Source organism: Dipteris shenzhenensis, chromosome 15, assembly GCF_047967505.1.
Source record: "Dipteris shenzhenensis isolate YYH24624 ecotype China chromosome 15, Dip_SZ_1.0, whole genome shotgun sequence".
Taxonomy (NCBI): domain Eukaryota; kingdom Viridiplantae; phylum Streptophyta; class Polypodiopsida; order Gleicheniales; family Dipteridaceae; genus Dipteris; species Dipteris shenzhenensis.
Window position 1 is genome coordinate 31,284,932 of NC_141610.1, and position 23,901 is coordinate 31,308,832.

The 23,901-nt window shown below is 42.6% G+C and overlaps 1 protein-coding gene and 1 pseudogene across 1 annotated transcript; both read right to left on the reverse strand.

The window, feature by feature from the left end:
* Nucleotides 1-536: 536 nt before the first annotated feature.
* On the reverse strand, nucleotides 537-21,031 carry LOC147893687 (uncharacterized). The gene is made up of 9 exons (XM_087386648.1): nucleotides 20,879-21,031; nucleotides 20,424-20,640; nucleotides 20,237-20,324; nucleotides 19,966-20,138; nucleotides 13,551-13,638; nucleotides 9,428-9,646; nucleotides 5,564-5,634; nucleotides 4,581-4,954; nucleotides 537-1,321 (listed from the first exon to the last, which is right to left on the reverse strand). The coding sequence occupies exons 1-9, from the start codon at nucleotides 20,994-20,996 to the stop codon at nucleotides 870-872; spliced, it is 1,800 nt and encodes a 599-aa protein (XP_087242774.1). The 5' UTR covers nucleotides 20,997-21,031; the 3' UTR covers nucleotides 537-869.
* A 1,253-nt stretch (nucleotides 21,032-22,284) lies between these two features.
* LOC147893688 (uncharacterized) lies at nucleotides 22,285-23,359 on the reverse strand (annotated as a pseudogene).
* Between the last annotated feature and the right edge of the window lie 542 nt (nucleotides 23,360-23,901).

A 23,901-nucleotide genomic window follows, 5' to 3' on the forward strand; every position in this document is an offset into this window, starting at 1 on the left:
GTTCTATACTTCCCGTAACTGCTTCAACGTTTCTCTGGAACCCTGTGAAGCAGTCCACAAAGGGCTGGTCCGAAAGCACCCCCATATCCCACAAGAAACAAACGGGAATCTCCCTTACTGCCATTTCTTGAAAATAGTGCAGAAGGGAAACAGTCCAACATTGTAATCTTCTTTGATTGGTGGAACCACATACATGACACAAATTGAAGTAAATATGATTTGTACTTTGTTTACTGGCTTAGTCACAAGTTCTTATTTTTGGCCCGTAGTTTCAAATTAAATGGTGCAACCAAATATGTGATGTAAATCATGTTACTCCGAGAATGACGCAAGTATGTCCACCCATGCCACCACGATGGCTCTGCAATGTTCTTTAGCTCTGTAAAAAGGTGCATTTCTCGACCCCTGAAAGCTCAAAATGTCAGTGTGCTACACAATCCAGAACCCCTATGGGATGCAGGTTGAAGTTTGACAAGGTTGACACGTATGCATCCTAGTATTCCTTTGACATTGTATATCATCGTTTACAAATATATAAAGATGCATACAGTAGACACTATCCATCATGCTTGAACTTTGTGCACAACATTTCAAACTGAACACAAACAACACCATCCCTCGTGCTCTTAATGTGGGAACTCCTTTTCGGAATGACTCCTATTAGCAAATACTTGCCTGATCAATGTTGTCTCCTCCAACAGGACTGGCAAAATTTATGTTTCAAACTGTACAGCTTATACACATTTGAAGCCTTCTTTATTGTAACCAAGCATAAGCCTATTTAGGGTTATCTGGAATGTTCAGGAGAACTGTTATCCAACCCATCTACAATCGGTTTCTCCTCCATCAATGACAAAGAATTGCACGCATCACACACACAGTTTTTCTTGAGTCCAGTGAATTGCATCTTGAATGCCCTCTTTGTATGCCACTAGGCTATGGTCTGATAACATCGATTTCGACAAAACAATTTTCATGAATCTCAGTGTTGGGTCTGAAGCCCTCACAATAGTATGTCTCACTGCAACAGTGCCTTTGCCACTATCTGCTTTCAACTTATTTTCCTGTTTTGTAGACTTATCTTTCTTTAGGACTTCTGTACCTGTATTCTCTCCAACGGTCAATCCATTTGTCTCTAATACAAGGCTTGACAGATTGCTCCACGTCAGTGAATCTTTTTCCTCAATAGTATTGCGCCTTATATGATAAAGAACACCAGGTACAAACAGCCGTCCTCCTTCCATGAATTCTCTGCTTGTGCTTGTTGGAATATCGCATGCTTCGTTGGAAATGGAAGCAACGTGTGCTTGATTTCTGCTATCTGTGAAACAAAAGATTCTCATCATTTACACAATGCAGATTTCCAAAAGAGGGCATGAGCATTTTGACTCCCAATTGTGATGAGAATTTCCCTTTGAAAGTATCTACATATTGGATTTTTATGTAGCTACTGTGAACATTCTATATTCATTAAGGTGTTTTTCCTATCTTGTATAATAGCACATGAAATAATCATTGCCAACTACCCAAAAGCATAAATATTAATCTACACTAAACAAATATGTAGCACAAAGTGCATCTTGTCAAAATTCATGATCTCTAAATCATGAATGATTTTACAATTATTTGCTTCTCTTTAAATATCCGATACAAAAAAGATAGTTTTTTTAATATTAAAATTTCGAATATTAGTCCAAAAATATTTTGTGTCAAAATTTTCAGATAGGTACATAGTTTACCTTAGTTTTAAATTTTCTGTAAAGTCTAGCACTATTTGGAGGGAATTTCAAAAGTCAATAACATGAAATAATGACTCTATGACTCTATCTCTAGTGCTACACCTTATGACAGTGTTGTTTCTTATGGATTTTATAATATCATAATTGGTTGTGTTTCCATATTTGGACTTTCTAATCTTGACCGTTTCACCAACAGTTATCAGACTACAGTATGACTAAGGTATTAGTCTGTTTTTGGCTCAATCTGAGCTCATTTGTTGTTTAAGAAAATATCAAGAGAGACTTTTGTGTCCATCTCTCCTGTACTTTTGAATGTTTGGAAATCTAATTGCAGTCTTTATTTTGAGTTATCCAGTCTGTTTCCAACTGTGTATTGTTCTTCAAGATTGTATTGTTTTCGGGTAAAGTTAGTCAAGTATTTTGCATTGTGAGTTAACCAGGAGCAAGAAAAAACTTCTCATAAGGAGAAGCAACCCTATCCAAAGGGCTTGGAGGATCACAAAGAGGGAGATGTTGATCGGCCAAGTCCACAAGAACTTTCAGTCCTACATTGTCCAAGACTGCAAAATACTTCTAGAGCAAACTAAGAGAATGGCCAAGGAGGGAACCAATACGGTTATCATAGTCCATATAAGGTTAAAGAAGTAGAACTCACATTTGGGGATGAAGACCATAAAATGGTCTACATAGATGATGACTTCTCAGTCCAAACAAGAAGAAGCCCTGATTGCCCTCCTCCAAGAATACAAAGATTTCTTTTCTTGGAATTACACAGATATGAAGGCTATGCCTCCTGAGGCTGTTCAACACACCATCCCTATGATGGATGATATTAGGCCAGTTAATTAGAGGCCCTATCCCATGAGTACCAAGTATGATACAATCATGAGGGAAGAAATACAAAAGCTCATCGACGCAGGATTTATATATGAGTTCGAACATATGGATTGGGTATCCCCCCCAGTCGTTGTATTGAATAAGAATAGCAAGATTAGAGTATGTGTTGATCTCAAAAAGGTAAATGCTACCATGTGTAAGGACCACTATCTACTACAATTCACAGAGCATGTGTTACAAAAGAGACATAGGAAAAGAAGCCTACAACTTTTTTGATGGATTGTCTAGGTACAACCAAGTATCCATAGCTCTAGTGGGCCAGCATAAAATGTCATTCAACATGGAATGGGGATTCTTGTTTCCAGAGTGATGCCTTTTGGGCTCATTAATGCTCCCACAAGTATTCCAAAGGTTGATGATCATGGCCTTCAAAGAATATTTGAGAGATTTCCTAGGTATCCCTAGATCACCTATGTGTACATTCACCATAGGAATACCACCTCAAATATCTCAGATTAGTCTTTGAGAGGCATTGCCTCTATAAGAGTTCCCTCAACCCTCAGATAGGTTTTAACAAAAGACACAACTTAATTTACTTAATAAAATCACCGGCTAGAAACAAAGAGATGTCTAATGGATGCCTCAATCTTTCAAGTTTCATCAACAAAAGGGTAGAAAAGCTGCAACGATAGAGTGGGGAACACTTTCTGCTCATATTTTGGCATTAAGTAATCGAGACTTACTCACATTATTCATTCAGAACTGGCAAATAAGCACTTAAATCTCGAGTTAAACCCTGCACTCAATATTCCAGACACTCCCTTGGTGATGCCATGTCTTGTCTCACGAACTCTCATCAGTTTCAAAATATCCTCCTTAGTAGCTCCAATTGAATGAGGAGCTTTCCTTGGGAGTTGAAAAAACATATTTTCAAGGCATGATATAACAAAGTCACATATCTATTAGTAGCTTTAACTGATAGATAAACTGCGAGAATCAATTCGGTTCACTGGCTCTGTCAAGGGACTGGATGATTTCACATTGTGTAATCTGGAAACTCACTAAATATTACTCCTCGCATCAAGATATAAATAAAATTTTAGCCCTGACTAGCTTGCCTAACTTACAAATGTAGGCTCAAATACCCCCTGACTAGAAGACATACTGACCAGGGCACAATATCAAAGGGAATAGGAACAGGAGTGTCACAGCATTCAGTCCATCATCCTCCAAATCATCACATGACACAGATAAACAAAGGTGCTGAATTTCCACTTTTCATATGTCAAAAGATTCTACTTTGAACTTTGAGCTTAGAAGCTGATGCAGAAAAAATAGCCTAGAAGATGCAAGGAAAGAGGGCAATGGGAAAGTTATTTGCTAGGAGGATTGTGAGGGAGGTGGACGTGGAGAGCGTCCAGGGAAACAAAGGGCTGCCAAGTCAGAGACAGCACAAAAGGCATTGACTTGTGCCTTGCCATTCCTGTATACTAATGGCATTCAAGAAACCAGGACAGGTGGGAGTACAATGCCATTTGGCATTTTAAGATGGGGGGACACTCCTCCTACCTTGTACAAAACATAAACTCCACAATGTCAGCAGTGTAAGCATGAAGTAGGTACTAGGAAATCCTCACCAAATTCATCAGCACAAAACATTGGTTTATACCCTCAGACATGCTCAACTACAAATACACATTCCTTTATGTAGCAAAAAAGGCTCATGCAAGCCATAAAGCGGTATAGAATCAAGCTGACAAAATGTTATGACCCTAGTACCAACCAGTTTCTCTCCAAACAGATAAGTGACATTTAAACACATCTCTTGAGATATAATGTTGGAAATCAATAGGGGACAAAAAAAATTATTTGCAAGGATAACAGGGATTCTTTTATCACAAATGGTGTCACGAGTTCTAACATCAAGCCAAGAATCTTTCTTGTTATATATATATATATATTAATGTGACTTTTCACCTTTTGCAAAGGGCATGTGGTGATTACCAGGTGTCTGAAAATATGAACTGACTGCAGCTGCTCCGAATGACAACAATCCAGTAAGAATTTGTGGCGCGGGACCCTGCATACCATGGGGAGGTGGGGGTCCATGCATACCATAATATCCTGGTGGACCATGCATCGCATAAGACTCTGACAGACCACGCATACCATAATGACCTGGTGGAGCATATTGACCTCTGATCATGCTTTCCCTGAAAGAATTCACCATTGCAGCATAACTTAAGCTCTTTGCCTGCTGATAAAAGGAACCCTGTTCATAACCCAATGCTTGCTCAACATTTCCTAGGGCAGACTGTGTACTATTGACCAGACCCAGCATTTTCTTGGCCATGCTTCCATCCTGCAACACATGAGCCCTGTAGAAGAACATTAAGCATCCCAACCGAAACAAAGTAGCCGTCAATTTTTCACATCAAATACCATGAACTTTCTCATACTTGTGAGCCCATAGATGGTATACCAAAAAAGTATTCAAATTTTTTAGCACACAGATGGCCACTATTATGCAACATGAAGTTTCGTGGCTTTCCACACATGAAGACATCGTAGTGGTGTCCCAGTGCATGTCTGCTGGCTACCTATAATAAAGCATACAATGGATTGTTTGATGGGGGAGAACCCATTACCTAAACATTACACTCAGCACAATTTCCTGGCTTCCTGTCTCCATGCAGGGACTAACACCAAAGCCACAGCTGTATCATAAACTGTCACTTTTGTACACTTTTGTACTTAAAGTTCAGATTTGAAGCATTAGCCAGAGCACCCTTCTCAAGTCTAAAGAGAACTCATCCAAATGGATTTTCTTCATAGCAACGATCGTCAGTCTCACTTTCCTTTATTTGATCCCTCCTTGTGCAAGAAAATATGGCCCAGGAACCCTTCTGGGATTGCAACATATCCTCAGCTACAAACAGGCATTCCTTCACAAATTATTACATCAGCAGGCAGTGACAATGTCTTACCAGTCAGTCTGCAAGATCTCTGAACGTAAATCTTCCAAGGCTGCAACACTTGCACGAGCAACGATATCATCCTGTAGGTAGAGAATTCAGATGATCAGTGCAATTGTCATTGACGCTCTCCTTCATAAACATTTGCACCATTATCAGTGCATATCCATTTTTGTGCACAATTTCCCCATACCCCCTTTCAAAGCTGCATCCCTTTCATCTAGCTAAGGCAATCTCTCATAATTATGTACTACAGTTGTGCAAGATGTGAAATAGATGAGTACACAGAATGTTCCCTCCACAAACCAATCTATGGCAGGTGCAAGGAGTGCTGAGAAGTAGAGAAGTTCGTACAATAGGAGGCTGGTGATCAATACATTAGCAAGTGAAGTGAGCCTGCTAGCATGCCTTCCACTGCATGGAAACCTGGATCTTGAAAAACAAAGTTCCATGAATGTGTGTGTTCCATCTATTACCCATAGCATTTACCATCTTGTTTTCTTAGCAAATGAATACACACTTGTTTAAATTTTTGCATTAAAGAAGCCAGCTCAGTAGAGCATTAATCCCTTTGGAGGGCTATTCTTATCCAGCAAAAAATGAGATTCTAAAGGTCTACCGTCTCAACTAACTGCCCAGAGGTATTCAGGTCCATGTTTTGAGGATCAAAGGCAAAGACGCGTAGTCTGCGGAAGTTTCAAATCAGTGTGGATACTCCTAGTCCAACAAGAGACATAGGGGACCATCCATGCCAGCCTTGATCATTTCTTTATTTATGATTCGGCTCTGGATACAGGAGGTTGCGTATCATATCAACAAGTACCACCGCTTCCACCCATCTTCCTATTCTCCTTCTCATCAAGAACACAATAAGGCTCATCTCACAATGTCCGCACAATGGACTTGTTATGCTTGGACAAGTAGCTCTCATAGCAGATCTTGGATGTCTCAAGGAGCCATGAGCTCAAACTCAAGGAGCCATGAGCTCAAACTGGCTTCCTAGCCCTTCAACAGGGACCACTCCATCGGGTAGCGATTGCTAGGAGAGAGGCATTCTTTCAAGAGGAGAAGTTGTGGGACACTGACTAGGGACTCTTCAGAGAGAGCAAGAGAAGCACCTTTCACATCCTTGGATTCATGAGAGGCTGTGCATAGCACAAAAGGAGCAACAACCGCCTCTTGATCAGAGATTGCAGTATCAGTACCATGCTCGTTGATGGGCCCTTTGGACTCAAATTGGGAGCAGTTGAAAATAAGCATTTCTGCTCCATCATGGAGCAGAATGATGGCAGCAAGGGTAGTTCTCTGTGCATCTAGAACTCTAAACATGCCCAGCATTGATTCTTGTTACAATCTCCCAACAATTGTCCACTGATGCATGTGCAAAGAGAAGACGGGCCGGGAAGGAATCCTGACCCCCATAAAAAATTTGAGGCCTGATGAGGGAAACCTCTGCAGGAGTTCTGCTATCCTATTTCAAATGATCCTAGCCCATCTGCACTACGAGAGACAGTGTCTTGTACTATGATACCTCGATTTCCTGGAGGGAGAGCATGGCTTCTATAGAGAGCAATTCCATCACTCAAGCGAATATAGTTTCATCCAGCTCTAAGATACATAGAGATCCATCTCTCACATGTGCTACGGATCACCATGGGACAGTGCAGCACTCCACCCCTGCAATTCCCGATTGAGGCAAGATGCGAGCTACGGCCACTTGGACATTGTAGAGATCTACGACTCTATATTCTCTGTAGTCGAGACCGAGGTAGAGACTGACAAGCATGTTTTGATGAGACTCCCATCCTGCCTCGGCATGGTACAGATCTATGAATCTGCAGTCTCATCAACAGCACTAAAGGCGAAGGCTAATCAAAAAGTAGTCCACATTCTCTTCATTCAAGATGCAAAGGGCAACACACCACTTTAGTTATATAGAATTTATTGCAATGTGAGCAAGATGCAACATGGATGAAAAACACAAAAGTGTGATAGAATCCAAGAACATGCCCAAACTCATCCTCTAAAAACACAATGCATAGTGCAGTTTCAATCTCATGATAGTCACTCGTAAGATTGAAAACCATAAACTCCATCACACATAGCAAGGACTAGCTACTATGACATCCCCACTGGCATCATCCACGCCCAATAGTGGGCGTAGACCATAGTATAAAATATGCTCTCACACATACAAATCCACACACACACACATACTTGAGCATCCATTTATGCAAAGGTCTTCGTACTGAGTTTCTGTTGACGTAAGTATCAAACATGTACCTTAAAATCCATTTGCCACTTTAAATCTATTTGGCACTTGTTTGTGTACATTGCCATCTCCTTCCCTTCTTATTCTATCTTAAGGATGGTTGTTGCGCCTTCAGTGCACACAACCCCCTCTACACATCCTTCTCTTCCAAGCTGTAGTCACTCTAGAGTCCACACAGCCCCGTAAATTGTAAAGTATAGACTCTAAGTCGTGAAGCGTTGCTCTAGTATGTTCTACCTTTGATCTAGTAATCGGTTTCAACTTTGAGCTTTCAGTTTCAAGTTGAATCTCTTTGTGTATTATTTAGTTCCATGTATGAACTATGTACATTAATAGTCAACTATGGTAGAATCTACTTGATTATTGATGGTGATTCTATGCCTATGTGATATAGAAGAACCTCACAGCTTTGAAAATGCTCAAGACGATGAGCATTGGATGAGAGAGACTAAGTCAAAATTGGATCCTATCCAAGAAAACAATACAGAGGATCTCTGGATTTGCCCATTCGAAAGAAAGCTATTGGGACAAAGTGGGTATACAAGACAAAGAGAAAATCTGACGATACCATTGACAAGTACAAGGCAATGTTAGTTGCCAAAGAATATTCTCAGCAAAAAGGGGATAGACTTTGATGAAATCTGTCCAAGAGGACCACCATCAAATGTGTTGTTTCATTGGCTGCTCATTTTGGGTGGAAAGTACATCAGTTAGACATCAAAACAACCTTTCTCAAATGTGACTGAACCTGTTGGTTTCATGTGCTTGGTCAGGAAGACAAAGTATCCAACCTCCATAAGGCACCTTATGGGCTCAAACAAGCCCCACGGGCTTGGTATGAGAAGATTCCTAAATATTTGACCAGTCGGGGTCTATAGAGTAGTCCAATTGAAAGTATCCTATACATTAAAAATGGATTTTCTGATTGTCATCCTTTATGTGGATGATATGCTGCTCACAGGCATAAGTGACGTGAAAACTGCAGATTTCAAGAATGATCTTGAAGCTTCATTGACATGCCAAATCTGGGCCTGTTACACTGTTATCTAGGCATTCGATTTATGCAATCGGATGACAGCATTGTTCTCAAACAGTCCAAGTATACACCGGGTCTATTACAAAGGTTCAATTTTCATGACTGCCAGTCCATTTCTACTCCAATGGAACTAGGCTGTTGTATACCGATGCAATATCCACCCAGATATTCAGCTCAGTGTATCCCAGTTGAGCAGGTTTATCCAGTCCAAAGACACAGCATTGGAATGCTGTACAGAGTGTTTTTATTTATCAGCAGGGTACTGAATCTCTTGGTTTGGTTCTATGCCTCGCAGGGTGTTGCTTTCAGTGATTCAGATTAGGCTGTGATTATGACACCGGACACTCCACCAGTGGCAATTGTTTCTTTATTGGCAGTTCATTCATTTCTTAGTTGAGCAAGAAACAATCCACTATGGTCATTTTATCATATGAAGCTTTCACTCTTTCTCTCTCAAATCTCTATCCTCATCTCCCATATTCAACAAAGACATAGGGCAATCCCACAATCATTACATATGCAAAAGCCAATCACACAAGGCTGATTTCACTGAGAAATTCATACACACCTGAAGAACCACATTTTTTATAAAGACTGCCTGTTCAGAAAGATTTCTGTCAACACATGGTGGACACCCAAAGCCCCAACATTCAATCATAGAGGATGGGACCCCTAGTCTTGAAGAGATTCTTTGGTTTCCAGAACCTTGAGATTCCCGTAGAAGAAAGCCTAACAATGATGCAGCACCAGCTCCAAGTGAATGCCCAGTGAGAATCAATTTGTATCCCTGTCCATGCAGCCAGCGATGACCCTTTTGATAGTTAGTACGTGAAGAGCATGAGATAAAATCTGAAGGGCAATAAATTTAGGCCCCATATGTACTTTTAAAGAAAAACTTAAATGATTGCAATATTTGGCGCAAACTAAACACAAATAGCTATAGACGAGTGCAGTTCCCACTAGAATGAAGCCCACACAAAAAAATGTATAGTACACATGATAGAGGAAATAATATGGGGTCCCCGTTCCCCCCCCCCCCCCCCCCAAAATAGAAATGCATATTCCTGAAGGAGGTCACGTTTTGGACCCAAAAGCCCTATTAGAGTTAGTCCAATCTAACTTTGCCAAGAGATGACCATCTGTCATCCTGCTTCAACATGTATCCACTTGCTTGGTACTATTTCTTTTTGTTTTTTTCAAAAGTATGCTTATTAAGAAATGAAATGTTTTCCTATCATTCAGTTACAGACAATGGGGACTAGGTCTAGCATTTGAGGGTGGACCCCATTGCTTGGGGTTATGGGCATTAGTGACCCACAAGAGTGATGGCTTCTCTTTGAGAGGGACATCTGGAAACCACACCCCACTTGAGTACCCAAACATGGGACCAATCAAATGCACAGATTGCATATTGACCTAGGAGCCATTCAAGAGAATGTTCCCTGAGCTTTGGGTGTGGGCCTGGCACCATGCCAAGAGTAATGGAGATACAATATAAGACGACAAACAAATGAGCTCAGTATGGCTTAATTATGACCTTAGAGTACGTCAATAGATGGTCCAAGCTGTTAGAAACCCGTGGGTGCAATTAGAATTGAATTCTGACAACTTTAAAATTTTAGGGTTTTTGGGAGTGACACGTGGTAGACTACCACATGGAATCTGAGCTGGCAGGTCAGTCCACCTGTCCCACACATGTGGCAGCATGCATGGCAAGTGGCAAGGCACACAGGCCAAGTGTCTGGCCCCAAGTGGCAAGGCACACAGGCCAAGTGTCTGGTAGATTTGGGGTAGGTTGTGGGCTGTCCTCTTTGGGACTGCAGCCCACCAAAAATCTGTGACAGTGTCCACCTTGCACTCTAAGCCTGGGGGGGGGGGGGGGGTGAGTCTATAAAAGAAGGCCTCTCCCCTTCATTCCCTACATGGAAAATTCGTCCTTTTGGATGATGCAGCAGAACCTCTCCAGCTCCTTGGGTGCAGCCAGCTTCTCCCCAGGCCATTCTCTCACCTCAGCAACACTTTCTCTCTCTACAACAACACATTCTCTCTCTACAGTTCCAGCCCCTCCTCTCCATAAATCTGCCCCCTCTCAGCTCTTCTGGAACAGCAGCAGCATCCTCTCTCCTTCTCCTAGCCTGGAGTAGCCACAGCCCCTTTCTCTCTCCTGCTGCAGTCTTTCTCTCTCTACTGCAAAATTTCTCTCTCTACTGCTTCAGCCCATTCCCCTTGCAGAAATCTGCCTTTTCTGTGCACCTCTGGAACAGCAGCAGCTCCTCTCTTACATCCCCTCCCTTGACATCAGCATTGGCACTCTCTCTCTACAGCTATCACTCCATAAAAGCTTTCTCTCTCTAGCCTACAGGCTGTTTTTCTAAGCTGTTCTCATTCCAGCCCCATTTCCACACTCTCCTCACCCAAGGTAGCTTCAGAGGCATCAAGGACTTCATCTACAAAAGGGTCAAGTCACGAAGGGAGCCTGTATTGTCAAGTTTATCTCATTTACAGCACTATTTCATGTTGTTTCTACTATCTTTCTAGAAACTAGTGCTTGCCTCTAATGCCGGATGTAAGTGGTGATTGTTACAGGCTTCTTCCTTGTGGATTGGGCAAGCCAAGAGTTGAAACCTAAGCTTGGAGTCCTCCTTTTTGTTGTCTACCTTGTACATATGCTCTTGAGTCTTGTATCTAGGTCCTAGGCTTTCACTGAGTTCATCAGTTTGGAATGTGCATTGCACCTTGGTCTTGTATCTCCATTTTCAAGAATAAAGTGAGCCTGGATAAGGGGGGGGGGCCGTCTTGGCCCCTCATTCATATTGCAATTTCCAATGATGTCACTTTGTGTTTAAGCTGTATAAGTCTTAATTCCAGCTTAATTGCAAACTCTTAAGTTCAAGTATATGTGTCTGGCAACTCGCAATCATTTCATTCAAACGCCTCTGCAAAATCCATTATCTGAATTGATAGAAAGCACCGAGTAGTTTACACCATCAAGCCGATATTAGGGCCAATATAATTCCTTACCTTCATTGAAAATTTCAGCTGTATGAAATCAGTGTACTTTCTGGTAAAGAAAAATTTAAAGAATGGAAGGCTAAGGTTGAGAACAAGACAAGAAAACAACTAACTACCATCAAGATGAACAGCACACACATCCTAGCACAGTCGGGCTACAAAAAGGAAGAATTGTTCCATGGTGGAGATGAGTCTGGAGTATGCTGAAGGGAAATAACCCTCCAAGGTCCTTTTAAAGCAGGCAATCAGCACAGCTGAACCAGACCATGACCAAAGTGGTTGAAGACTCCTTCCAAGAAATAGTGGGATAGAAAATCTATTATTACTACTTTAAGAATCTTTGGTTCTAATGCTTGTGCACATGTCAGCAAGGAGGTCAGGATAGTTAGAAGATGCATCTTTGACGAAAACAATGAGTCAATAGCCTATCAATTGTACAGTAAACAAAGAAGATCTTGATGATCCAGGACGTTATCTTTCAGGAGAGGGTGTCCTAGCTCAAGGGAATTGTTCCGATTGCACCATTGAATCTAGGCTAGCAATTTGTGAGAAGGTGGTGTTGAAGGTAGTTAACGACTTGAAGTCAAAAGCTAAGGAGCCACAACCACCGGGGGAGATAGAACCCTACAAAGGAGAGAATCCTTCCAGATGGTAGATGAAGACCCTAGAAGGCTCAAGGATTCTCAACATTCTTGAGAGCAGTTCCACAGAAGCGAGGAGGTGTCATTGACTGCAAAAATCAGATATTGTAAACTAGGCCCAAATTGAAACAAAGGGCAAGCCAAAGCAGAGATTTCAAAAAAAGTGTAGACCTTCTTAAGGTATAAGTAGCCATAGGCCGTGAGAGCTTCACTACTACAACTGCTTTACAACAATTGGTCTCCTTTTAAGTCCATACAATTTCCACCTGTGCCTCTTTTCAGATGACATAGGAGGATAAAATCATTATTCTTTAAATAGGAAACACTCCTTTGCAATGACCTTAGCAAATTAGACTGGATCTTTATTTATTGAGAAAAGTATTGTCTCAAGGTTTTGAAAAGGTTCAAGATGGATAACTGCACAAAGGCAGTGATGGAACTACCGAATATCGGTAGTTTGACCCACTTGATCAATATCCGACCAAGCAATCACCTTCTCAGTGGGATTACCATGCTACTTCTCGTTCAAGAAAAAAGTGACACATTGGAAGGGTGGCATTAGGGTGTCTAAAGGCGCATTAGGGTATTTACTACACTACTCATTCAAGACAAGAGTGACGCGTGAGAAGGGTGGCATTAGGGTATTTAGGTCTACACATGGCTTATCTAAGGCATGCAGAAAGAGAAGTCTGGGCATTAAGAGTAAGGGCACACTTGCATTTAGTTTTCAGAACTTGGCAGAGCTTTTAGTTCCAGCATTCAGTTTATAGCTTTATGGCAGGATTGTCTACCAGCAGTCCACCTTTTATGAAGAAGCATATTGTATTTGGAGCATTTTCTGCTATACTTTTCCAGATCTGAGGTTATCTCTCATGCACATGTGTAGTGAGAAATTGGAGAAGAGCTGTGTGAGGCCTTCACGTTCACATCTTTGCAGGACTGGCATTGACTAGTATCCTCCTTCCATCCAAGATGTAAAACAAAAAAGAGTGCATAGTACAAACTGTGCTGATGTCTGATGTGATGTAACGCACGTACAGGATGTTCACTTAAAATTGTTTGCAAGTTGTCTGTCTCATTCTCCAAGATCCAACGAGCTGCTGACAACATCCCTGAATGCGCAAAACTGCAAATCATGTGCAACCAAAATAATTATCAGCTATGAAGCCTGTAATAAGAAAATTATTCAAATCATTAAAACATCTACATAAATTTGCAAGTGCGAGACAGACCAACAATGCATGATAGGCACCTCAAGCGCTCATAAGCCTCTCTGGTGTGCACGCGTGTGTGTGTGTGTGCGCGCGCGCGAGAGAGAGAGAGAGAGAGAGAATATGATTGCATTAAAGTCTGCTTAAGACCCTTCAGGGTCTATGGGACAGGATACACTATCAAATAGATAATGGCTCTTACATACAAAAATTCTGAGGAGAAAATTTTAACAAAACTTGCTATGCTGCAGGTATGTATCTAACTAACTGGTGTGCTAGGTCGAGGACGTTGCCGTGATGCCTAAAACTTCCTTTAGGTAGGCACCCAGTTGCTTAGCTCGCTGTTCCAGGAGGGTTTTGAGACTGGTAGCATTGCTGCTGTATTTCTCCCTAATATGCATGCATGCTCGGCAATGGAGGAGCATGTGTTCTTCATTTTCTACCTCCCCTGGGGAGCAGATTCTGCAAGTTCTCGTGTCCCTTGGAATTCTGGGTTTTGTCCATCTACCCCTTTCCACCTTTAGATCGTGAAAGCTGGTCCTTCTTCTGCAAGTTAAATGCCATTTGAACCTGCTCCCCAATGTACCCTTGCTATTTATCCATTGGATTGATTTCCCGTTTGTAAGACTTCATTTTCTGTCCTGGCTCTATCAATGTCCACTCAAGACCCTACAGCATCTATGGGAAGCTAGAATTCTACAGCATCCTCAGAGGTTGAAACAACTCTATTCAATGTCCACTCAAGATCCTACAGAATCTATGGGAGAGAAAAAATGTCAAATCCAAGTTACAGCTGTAACTCCAGCTGCTCTAGAGTCTAGATCACACCAAAATTACAGCCCAAGGCCAGACAGAAGCTCTGACCTGGTTATGTGCCATTTCCAGAACCCTCTTTCGATGCTCTAATACTTCCTTCACATATTCCTGGGTGCTGATGCATGTAAGTTGTGTCTCTCCAATTTGTAGATAAGCTCAGCGTCAGCGAAGTGTGTGACTTTGAAACATGCACTGGGATAAGCAGTAGCCAAGCACAAACCGGAGTGAAATCCTAGACCCGTGTGTCCCATATCACAAGAATCCACCAATCTAGGTGTACGCATAGGCGTGCACTAGGTCCCTTTGTGTACCCATGGGATCCGCAAAAATAAGCCCTCATCTCATATATGTAGCCATACCCAAAGGTGTCCCTAATTCAACGACACTGCACACTAGATTTAAATCCTCACACCAGGAGGTAACAAGCAATGCTATTAATTATGCAAACCACAGGATAGGGCCCATGATGACATGTTGATAGCCTGTAAATTTCACCAGTTCATAATGTATTTAAAGGTTGCAGACACTCCAGGCGAGTGCTTCTAATTGGGTATAACTAAACCTTCTCCTTCGCAGATTTACACAAATCCTGCTAGAAATCAACAGCCACTTGAACCTTAAGGTTTTGTAGCATGGTTCACAATGGGTGTCATGACTCTTTTCCTAATGTCTTGTACACAGACTTTGCTTTTTCAAAATAAGACACCATTCTGAATAGAGTACTGATCTTGAATTCTCTCTCTTTTGAATTTGAACCATTCAATTCTCTAGGCATGCCCGAACCTAGAGCTGCTGTCAAGTATGGTTGAAGTGCCCATTGAGTATCAGGCTGAATCTCAAGGAAACTCAGATGTTCACATACCCAATGCGACTCAAGGTATCTACCACCACATTATTGGTATCCCCTTTGTTATGGGCATGCCCAAACCTAGAGCTGCTGTCATGTATGGTTGAAGTGCCCATTGAGTATCAGGCTGAATCTCAAGGAAACTCAGATGTTCACATACCCAATGCGAACCAAGGCATCTACCACCGCATTATTGGCATCCCCTTTGTTAACATATTTCATTAAAGTCTTGCATAAGCTCATCTTGCTTTTAAACCACGTAAAAGTGCAAAGCATTACAGAAGTAATTAAGAGTAATGTCATCCACAAACACCACAATCATTTAAGCTTCTCAAGCTTTTTTATCTTATGATCTACACTTCACTAAGGAGGTAAACTATAAGGCAATTCAGATGGAAAAACATCTGAAAATACAATTTTGGAGAAGCTAAGACCCCTCACAGTCCACTAAGACCTCACTAAGAGCATCCACAAGAAGCATAGAATCTTAAATTACAGCACAACGTAAAGGTCTTGCAACGAATATTTCACCCAGGGTTAAATCCACAATCCTGCTAGTAAGTCCAAAATCCACTGGACCAAATTTCAAATCCATGGAATAAAGACCATGAAATCGTTGAGAAATCAAGTTGAATAAAATATACATAAGGAATACAATCTGGCTCACATAACATATTGTTAACTCCATCATATTGCAAAACAAAATAGGCGAAGAAGATTCATGAGAGACACCTCGAAATGAAGCATGCTTGTCTTTATTACATACTCCTAGATTACAAAACTTGGCCACAAAGCCATAAATGTCAACGATCAAATCAATTTGCTGTCCATTAAAATAAAAAATATAGTATGTCATATGTAATCCACTGCCAGGTTCCCACAATAGAGCCACTCCTTTCCCAGCAAAATGCCAATCAAGAGTGTGAAAAGAAAAAGCCTCTTCATATTGTTGAATCCCCAATGCCGCTACAAGAACACACCATCCCAAAATCTTCTTTGGCAAATTTAACCAATAAGAGTGGCTACTGAATCTTTCTGGATCACGCACCCTCCGACTCTCATAAGATATGACTCGACAATCCTGATGAAGAACAGCTCCTATTCCCCCACATGCATCACAATGCACATCGAACTGTTTGTGTAGATTTGGAACAACGAGAATTGGCTCGGTTGTTAGCTTCTCTTTGAGAGCGTTGAAAGTTGTCCTTTGCCCTACTCCCCATCTGAAGACTACAGATTTCTTGGTCAAATCATGTAATGCGGCTGCTATGCTATATCAGCAAAATGTCTGATGAAGTGTTTGTACTATGAGCAAAGCCCGAGGAAGCTATGTACTTCATGTACCGAGGTAAGCTCTAGCCATTCCTATATAGCTCTTCTCTTTGCGGGATCCATCAATGGCTATGTTTTGTTCCAAATGGATTGATACCCTAGCCCCAATCTTGGCAAATCTATTGAATGAAGTGGTTTTCATCGGTCCCCCCCCCCGCCCCTAAACAAATATGGAGAGAGGAGAGGAGAGGAGTGGAGATGAGAAGAGAGGGCACAGTGAGAGAGCACACCACAAATGACGAACTGTACACTAGATTTAGTTTAAAAAATAAAATATAAACAAACCCTTTAGGATTAGGGTTACGGCTTCTAACCCTTTCCTTTATAGCACTCTATTGAGTTAGTGCTATGCACATATCGAACATATGATGTTGAGATGGTTCCTCAACATCTTCCCTCAAGATCAAAACCTTTCTATAGATAATGTGCTCGAGATAGTGAATCTCATCAAGGAAAAACTCGCTCTTCTTGCCATTTGTAAAAGCTTGTGATTTCGAAGTGCTTGGAACACGGTGGCCAAGTGCTCCTTATGTTCTTCTTGTGTCTTTGAAATGACCAAGATGTCATCAAAGAAAGTGCCTGTGAAATGTCAGTATGGTCTGAAAATCCTGTCCATCATGCGATTGTAAGTGGTTGGTGCATTGGTTAACCCAAACGGCAACACCAAGAACTCATACAATTCGAAAGTGGTCCAAAAAGCTGTCTTATGAACATCCTGAGGATGAATCCTTACCTAATGGTACTCGCTTTTTAAATCAATGCGACTTAAGATCGTGATGCCATCTCTTGGGTGTGTTTTGCCTTGTGGGACCTACTTTTTGCCACTTAGTCCTACACAAACTCCAACACTTTAACCCATTAAAGGTTAGCGAAATGCATGCATTCCTAGTTCTTGGACTAATCCTAGTCCCTTGTGGGCATCAATTCTAATAAAGTTTATACTTTATTTCTTGAGAGAAGTACCAAATGGTGACAAACAACCTTGTGTTGGTCATTGTGCGTGGATGGCAAAGGTAGGGAGCAAGAAGGTAAGCAAGTTCACAGAGTCATCTACTTTAATCAATGCACTACTTTAGTCATGTAGTGTGGTGTTCAATTAATACAATGTCTCCTTGTAAATCCAAAAACTTGTAATAAGCCTGATTGGCAAAGGCTTCTCCTATTTTCATATTACTTGATGTAGTGCAATACTCCTCGGTATTGAGGGGGTGTTGAGATGTAATCATCAAGGTGATTGAAGGATTGTATCTTGACTAGGATTTCGATAGGGTTGTGGAGACTTGTATTACAAGTGGAACCTATGTGTAGTGTGTGGAGCACCTAGAAGCCTTAGTATTACATGGTTGATGATCAATACGATATTTATGTGTTGGTCCTTATCCTCTTGTTGTGGTGTCTCTTCCAACTTCTCCTCTCCCATGTGAGCTTTCTTCCATTGAGCACTCTTCTATCACAAGGAACCTTTGTGGAGGTGGAGGACACTTCGAGGATCAGGGTCTAGTAGTCCATTTTAGGGGCCCTTTGGCCCCATAAAAGAGAGCCTCATTCCATCCACTTGAAGAGCACTTTGGGAATAGCTTGGAGTAGCCGTAGGCCAGCCTAAAGGACCTATCCAAGAGCAAGAAGTTGTTTGGAGAAAAAGTTGTTAGATAGGGCTGGAGATGATAATCAAGGGCTAGAACATAGCAAGAATGATGGTGGGGAACGACAGCATGTCTACTGTGCCTATTTGGAGAAGTCTGTAGCCCCTTCTTAGGGGTTGTTATGGGCCTGGGCCACTCGCAACATGCGACATGGCTAGGAGGTTACAAAGAAGCTTGGTTGGGCTGGTCAAAGCTAGCCAAACAAGGCCAGTAATAGCCAATTAGGTCGTCCCCCATTAGACCGGCAAAGTTAGCTCGTTTGGGGCTACTGGGGTTGGTCCATTTTGGGGCCCCCCTTGGGCCTATAAAAGTTGGGCTCACCCATTGCATCCATTTGAAGAGAAAATTGGGCTCGTAGATTGGAGAAGTAGGAGGCCAACCTAAAGACCTCTCCAGGAGCAGGAAGGGGGTGGACTGAAGTAGACAAATGGCTCACAACTTCATCCCTGGCTGTCTTTCAAGGCAGCAAGGGTATGGATCTAGGGCAAGCACTGCCTTGTGTTTTGGTTGTCCAAGGGCCACATGAAGGTGTGTTTGTAGGAATATACACATGGATGTTCTATTGTGATGCCAAGACCTACAAAACAACCATAGATTGATAAGACCAAGTTGGGAGAGCTGGCTAGCTCACCTCCCGGCTGAAGATCCAATATAAAGCATCACCCTTCGAGCCTAAGGTTAGCCAAGCATGACGCACGTCCATGGCCTCAATCCCAGTGTCTCATACCACATGACTCCACCAATCCAAGTGTTAGCCAAACTTGGCATATGCCTGCTCTAGGTTCTGGTATCCCCTTGTGTCCATCCTAAGGAACCCCCTACAAATGAGCCCACATATCATATATATAGGCCTGTCCCTACACTAGCAATAGTCCTGAAGAGTGTGTGTGTGTGTGTGTGTGTGTGTGTGTGTGTGTGTGAGAGAGAGAGAGAGAGAGAGAGTATTGGTTGAGTATTGGTTTAGACACTGGAAGTAAAACATACTCTATGCATAATCATCATCGCACGGTCATGCCATATGAAGGATCACATGTCGTCGTGAATTTGAGAGTGATGAGCACGCACATGTTAAGGTACATCAGAGCCAATTTACAGCCTTCATCACATAGTCCTGAGCAGTGAGCGTGGTAGGCTGCCTCAAAATTTTCAGATTTGCAGCCCAATGTAAAGCTTCCACCACTTCATCGGATACTACTCTTATTCAAGCCCCTCAATAGTACAGGAAGACTATTGGGACAGCAGTGCCCATCAATAGGAACGCCAATATGGATTCGTCGTAGATGGTCATATTGAGCCTAAGAGATATGAAGATGCAAAATACAAGATAGACATCAATCCCCTGCTTTCATTGGCTTCATGGGCATGTGCATTGGCACACAAGATGGTGGAAATGTTTATTTCCATGAATGAACACACGACGCTTCAAGCGTTAGATTGTGCCACGCAGAGTATCTGTTTAATAGAGTTTCCGCAGAGTTTGTTTGCAGGGCGATCGGCTCAGTCTCGTGTATTACGTGGCAGATCGTTCACAGAAATGTTAGGGAGGTCAAAGCGACTTGAGAGAGAGAAAACCAACGGCAGAAAAGACCGGTTTTGTAAATTACCCGCCTTCAAACTTTTCACTGTGTGGCTGCAAGTCCGTCAAAACATCCGTCGCGGCGTACGTTCCACGTATGCTCATGATGACACAGCACTTGGCATCATCGAATGCAATAAAATAAGAAGGCTTCAGAATAGCAGAAGTTTTCACGTGTTTCTTTAATTGGTCCTCCTTGATCTGTACAAAACCCGCTCTTACAAGTTAATGTGAATTTCGGAAGCCAGCGGTAAGTCCGCCGGTTGAATGGGAAGAAAAGGAAGCATACGCATGAAGACCTTCAAAAAATTGATAACGGATTTCTCGTCAGGGTGGTAAGAAGCCCACGCCCAATCCAACCAGTATAGCAACTCCTGAAGCTCCTGCCTGAAACGATCGACAAGGATAATCCGTTCAATTGAGCAGGCAGAGTTTGCGGCCATTGTTGAAATTACGCGAACGTTCACATTAAGCCTGATCACTCACTTTTCCACGACAGGAGATCCAGAGATGGTGTCGGTGGTACCCTCAAGCGCATGTCGCGTAGATATCTTGTAAAGACCGAGGGTTAAGTCAGAGATGTCCCAAGGACTCATGCCGGAGACGCAACGTCTGATGCTATTTGCAACTGCGGCAAGGGTGCCCTTTTCAGCCACCCGACCGTCCGGGGGAGCGGCAGCATCATCGTTGGACCGGTTGCTTCCTGTCGATGAGTACAGCAAACGATCGCAACAAAAAAACGGTGGTTTTGGTGAATGGAGCGCGAGACACACACACACACACACACGGCACAGAAGATGGGTAATGTGGATGAGCAACGGAGGGAAAAACGCCAGGAAAACAGCAATCGTGGAGCAGGTGAGCCGCGAGATTCCAAATGTGAGCAAAATGTAGGGAGATGAGATGGCGAGAGGAAGAGAAGGATCGGGGGAAGAAGGTACCTGAAAGGAAATTGGCGAGGGAAAGTTGGAGGAGGAGATCGAGAGGAGGGGGAGGAGGAGGAGGAGGAGGAGGGGGGGGAGGAGGAGGAGCTGAGGCACGACGGAAAAAGAAAGCCATAGGATCATCTCTCTCATACAAGTTATGGCTAATATATATATAGATATAGATTAGATAGAGAGAGCACATTTTACTAAATGTAATTTAGATAAACCATGGGGAACATTTAGTACCACATTTCGATGATACTATTGTACAATGCTCATGATCTCATGAATCTATATCTATTTCACAAGCATAGGTGTGTGAGCCATTTCACAATCGTTAAAGGCTGTACGTGTATGTTTGCAATTGCTTCAGCACTTTATAGGGACCGATCCAGCAGTGCATGAAGCTCTCTGAGAGATCTTTTTCCCGAACTGGGTTGTAAACAGAGACAAGATCGCCCTCTTTATATTGAACGTCAACACGGCCCATGTCGTAATGCTTTTTCTGCCTAGTTTGCGCAATTTGCAAGTTTCGGATGAGTGCTGAGCGGAGCAAAGGTTGTACTTGCTGTAGGTGTTGATACCAATCCGCAGCATCTTTGAATCTTGCTGGTATCACCTTTTCTGGGAGTTGAGGGGGAAACTGAGGATCGCGACCATATAGGGCACGAAACAGACTAATCCTGGTGGATGATTGAACTGTAGTGCGATATGCATGTAGTACAAACGGCAGAATTTGATCCCAATTATCATGAGTGGGACTGTTGTAAACGTGCAGCATTTGTTTGATTTACGCCAAGACAACTTGAAAGAATTTCCATAACCTGTGATTTGAAATTTGTCCCCTGATCTGATAGAATTTTTGTTGGACACGCATGTCTTGAGATCACATTGTCAATTAGAAATTTAGCAATTTTAAGCTGCGAACTTCTGAACTCCAGTAGAAATGGGAACAATCGGATCTATCTGAGAACAAGAGAGAAGAAAGAGATCCCCAATGTATCCAAGGTATCACAGTGTCGTCCATCAACGTGAGTGAATGACCATTGAAATCCAAATTTGCCTTGGTCTTGGATAACCAATCGCATCCCAAAGTGAGGGGAAACAATTGCTTCTGTAACAAATACACCGGATGATTGTAAACTGTATCTGCAAGAGTGAACTGCGCATGAACTAGAGTATCTGACCACCGATAAAGTGTCTGATGGTCATCACCAAAAAGTACTTGGATCTCTGGTCCTTTGGAAACATTGAATGAGAGCTGCTGTTGAAGTTTGGGATTGATAGATGAAATTGAACTCCTGTATCGATTAGGACATTGAAACATACTGAATTAAAAACTTCACGGATCACGCACACCTGTTGGTTATGGGCAGTGGAGGCCAGTAAGTGCAGTTGGCTAGCCTCACAGAGCCAATCGCTCAGTCATTTCCCGGGAGCTCAGCTAGAGTAGCCGTGTCATTGATTTGAACATGCTGAATGGCACTGGAATTTTGCTTTGGAGATTTGCAGTGTTTAGCTACATGCCCATATCGATTGCAATTGAAGCATCTTGGGCGCCCCTTTTCATCTCGTTCAGGTAGTCATTTTCGTGTGAAGTTCTTTCCTCCTTGCTGAGCATTTTGAACATCAACGTCCATGGGCACCACCATATCTGTTGTGATACGACGACCGTCAAAAGGAGACCGTGTCTTCATTGTGCGATTATTTTCTCCAGCGATGTAGGACTCAATTGATTGTGCAATTTGCATTGCATCGTAGAATGTCTTAGGACCTTGATCCCGCATGCGCCTAGAAATGTCATGCCTAAGCCGAGGCCACAAAAAGAATCGTTTCATGTCTTCAGACATGGCTGAATCTGCTCGCAACAACAATTGATTCAATTTCACTACGAATTGAGCAACTGGTTTGTGTTCTGATTGATGAAGATCTTGCAACTGTTGCAGTGCCATTTGAGTGACGTTGGCGTGAGTAAAATTCTGAAGGAGTTGATGACAAAGGCTTGGCCAATGATGTTTGATCGAATCATGCTGCTGGAACCATGTCGCGGCAATACCTTCCAAAACTGTTCTAAGCTCCATCGCCTTGCGATCGTCTGACCAGGAGTGATAGTCTGAAATGTTTTCAAAGTCACGGTCAATCCAGACTATGATGTCTTCAGTTGGTAAGCCATGAAAGGATTTCGGACGGACTTTGTTATCCGTCGAAGGAGTGGAAGTCTGCGATGCGTGAACAGAAGCAAGCATGGACATCAAGGGTTGATTTGATTGGGAGAGCTGATTCAAAAGGGCGTACACCGATTCTTGCAGAATTGGCTGTGGCTACGGCTGTTCTTCCATTCTGTGTTCATGCATCCTCTGATCGGAACCCTGCGTCTCCACCAAATGTAAAATGCTGATGATGACAAGCACTATGTCCTTCTACGGGACATACCGTTCCTTTATTACCCTTGCCATGGTAGTTATGGCCAGTTACAATTGTGTGGCATGTGGCCATTGACACATGTCACTAGACACGTGTCACTACACCACACTATTTATGAGCAGGAGGAGCTAAGGCACAATGGAACATTTAGTAACACCATGGGGAACATTTTCGAGTACCCAATCCTCTCTCTCTCACCCTATCCCACCTCGGCCCCTTTGGGAGCCATTTCAAATCTACATCCCACTACCAAAGACGATTTACCATTGAGAAAAAAGACCCATCCCAAAGGGTGGGCAGCGTCTCGTTGTTGTGAGGCGAGATTTATGTGCACTGGTTAGATCCATGTTAAGTCATTGGATTGAGCTGCACGACGTCTTAGGTGGCAAGAGCTCCACCCAACTGCACATCTTAATTGAAGGTTGTGATTAGGCGCTACTTGTGCGATAACTGATAGTGGGGGGTGGCATGCTTTACCCATTTTGGAAGCTCACGGATCGAACGGTGAGGATTTATCCTCACTCGACCCGAGCTGTTGATGCCTAACCACGAATGTCGCCTCTCTCTTCGAGAGAACATGCATGTCACCGTTCACCTGGATGACACGAGTGGAT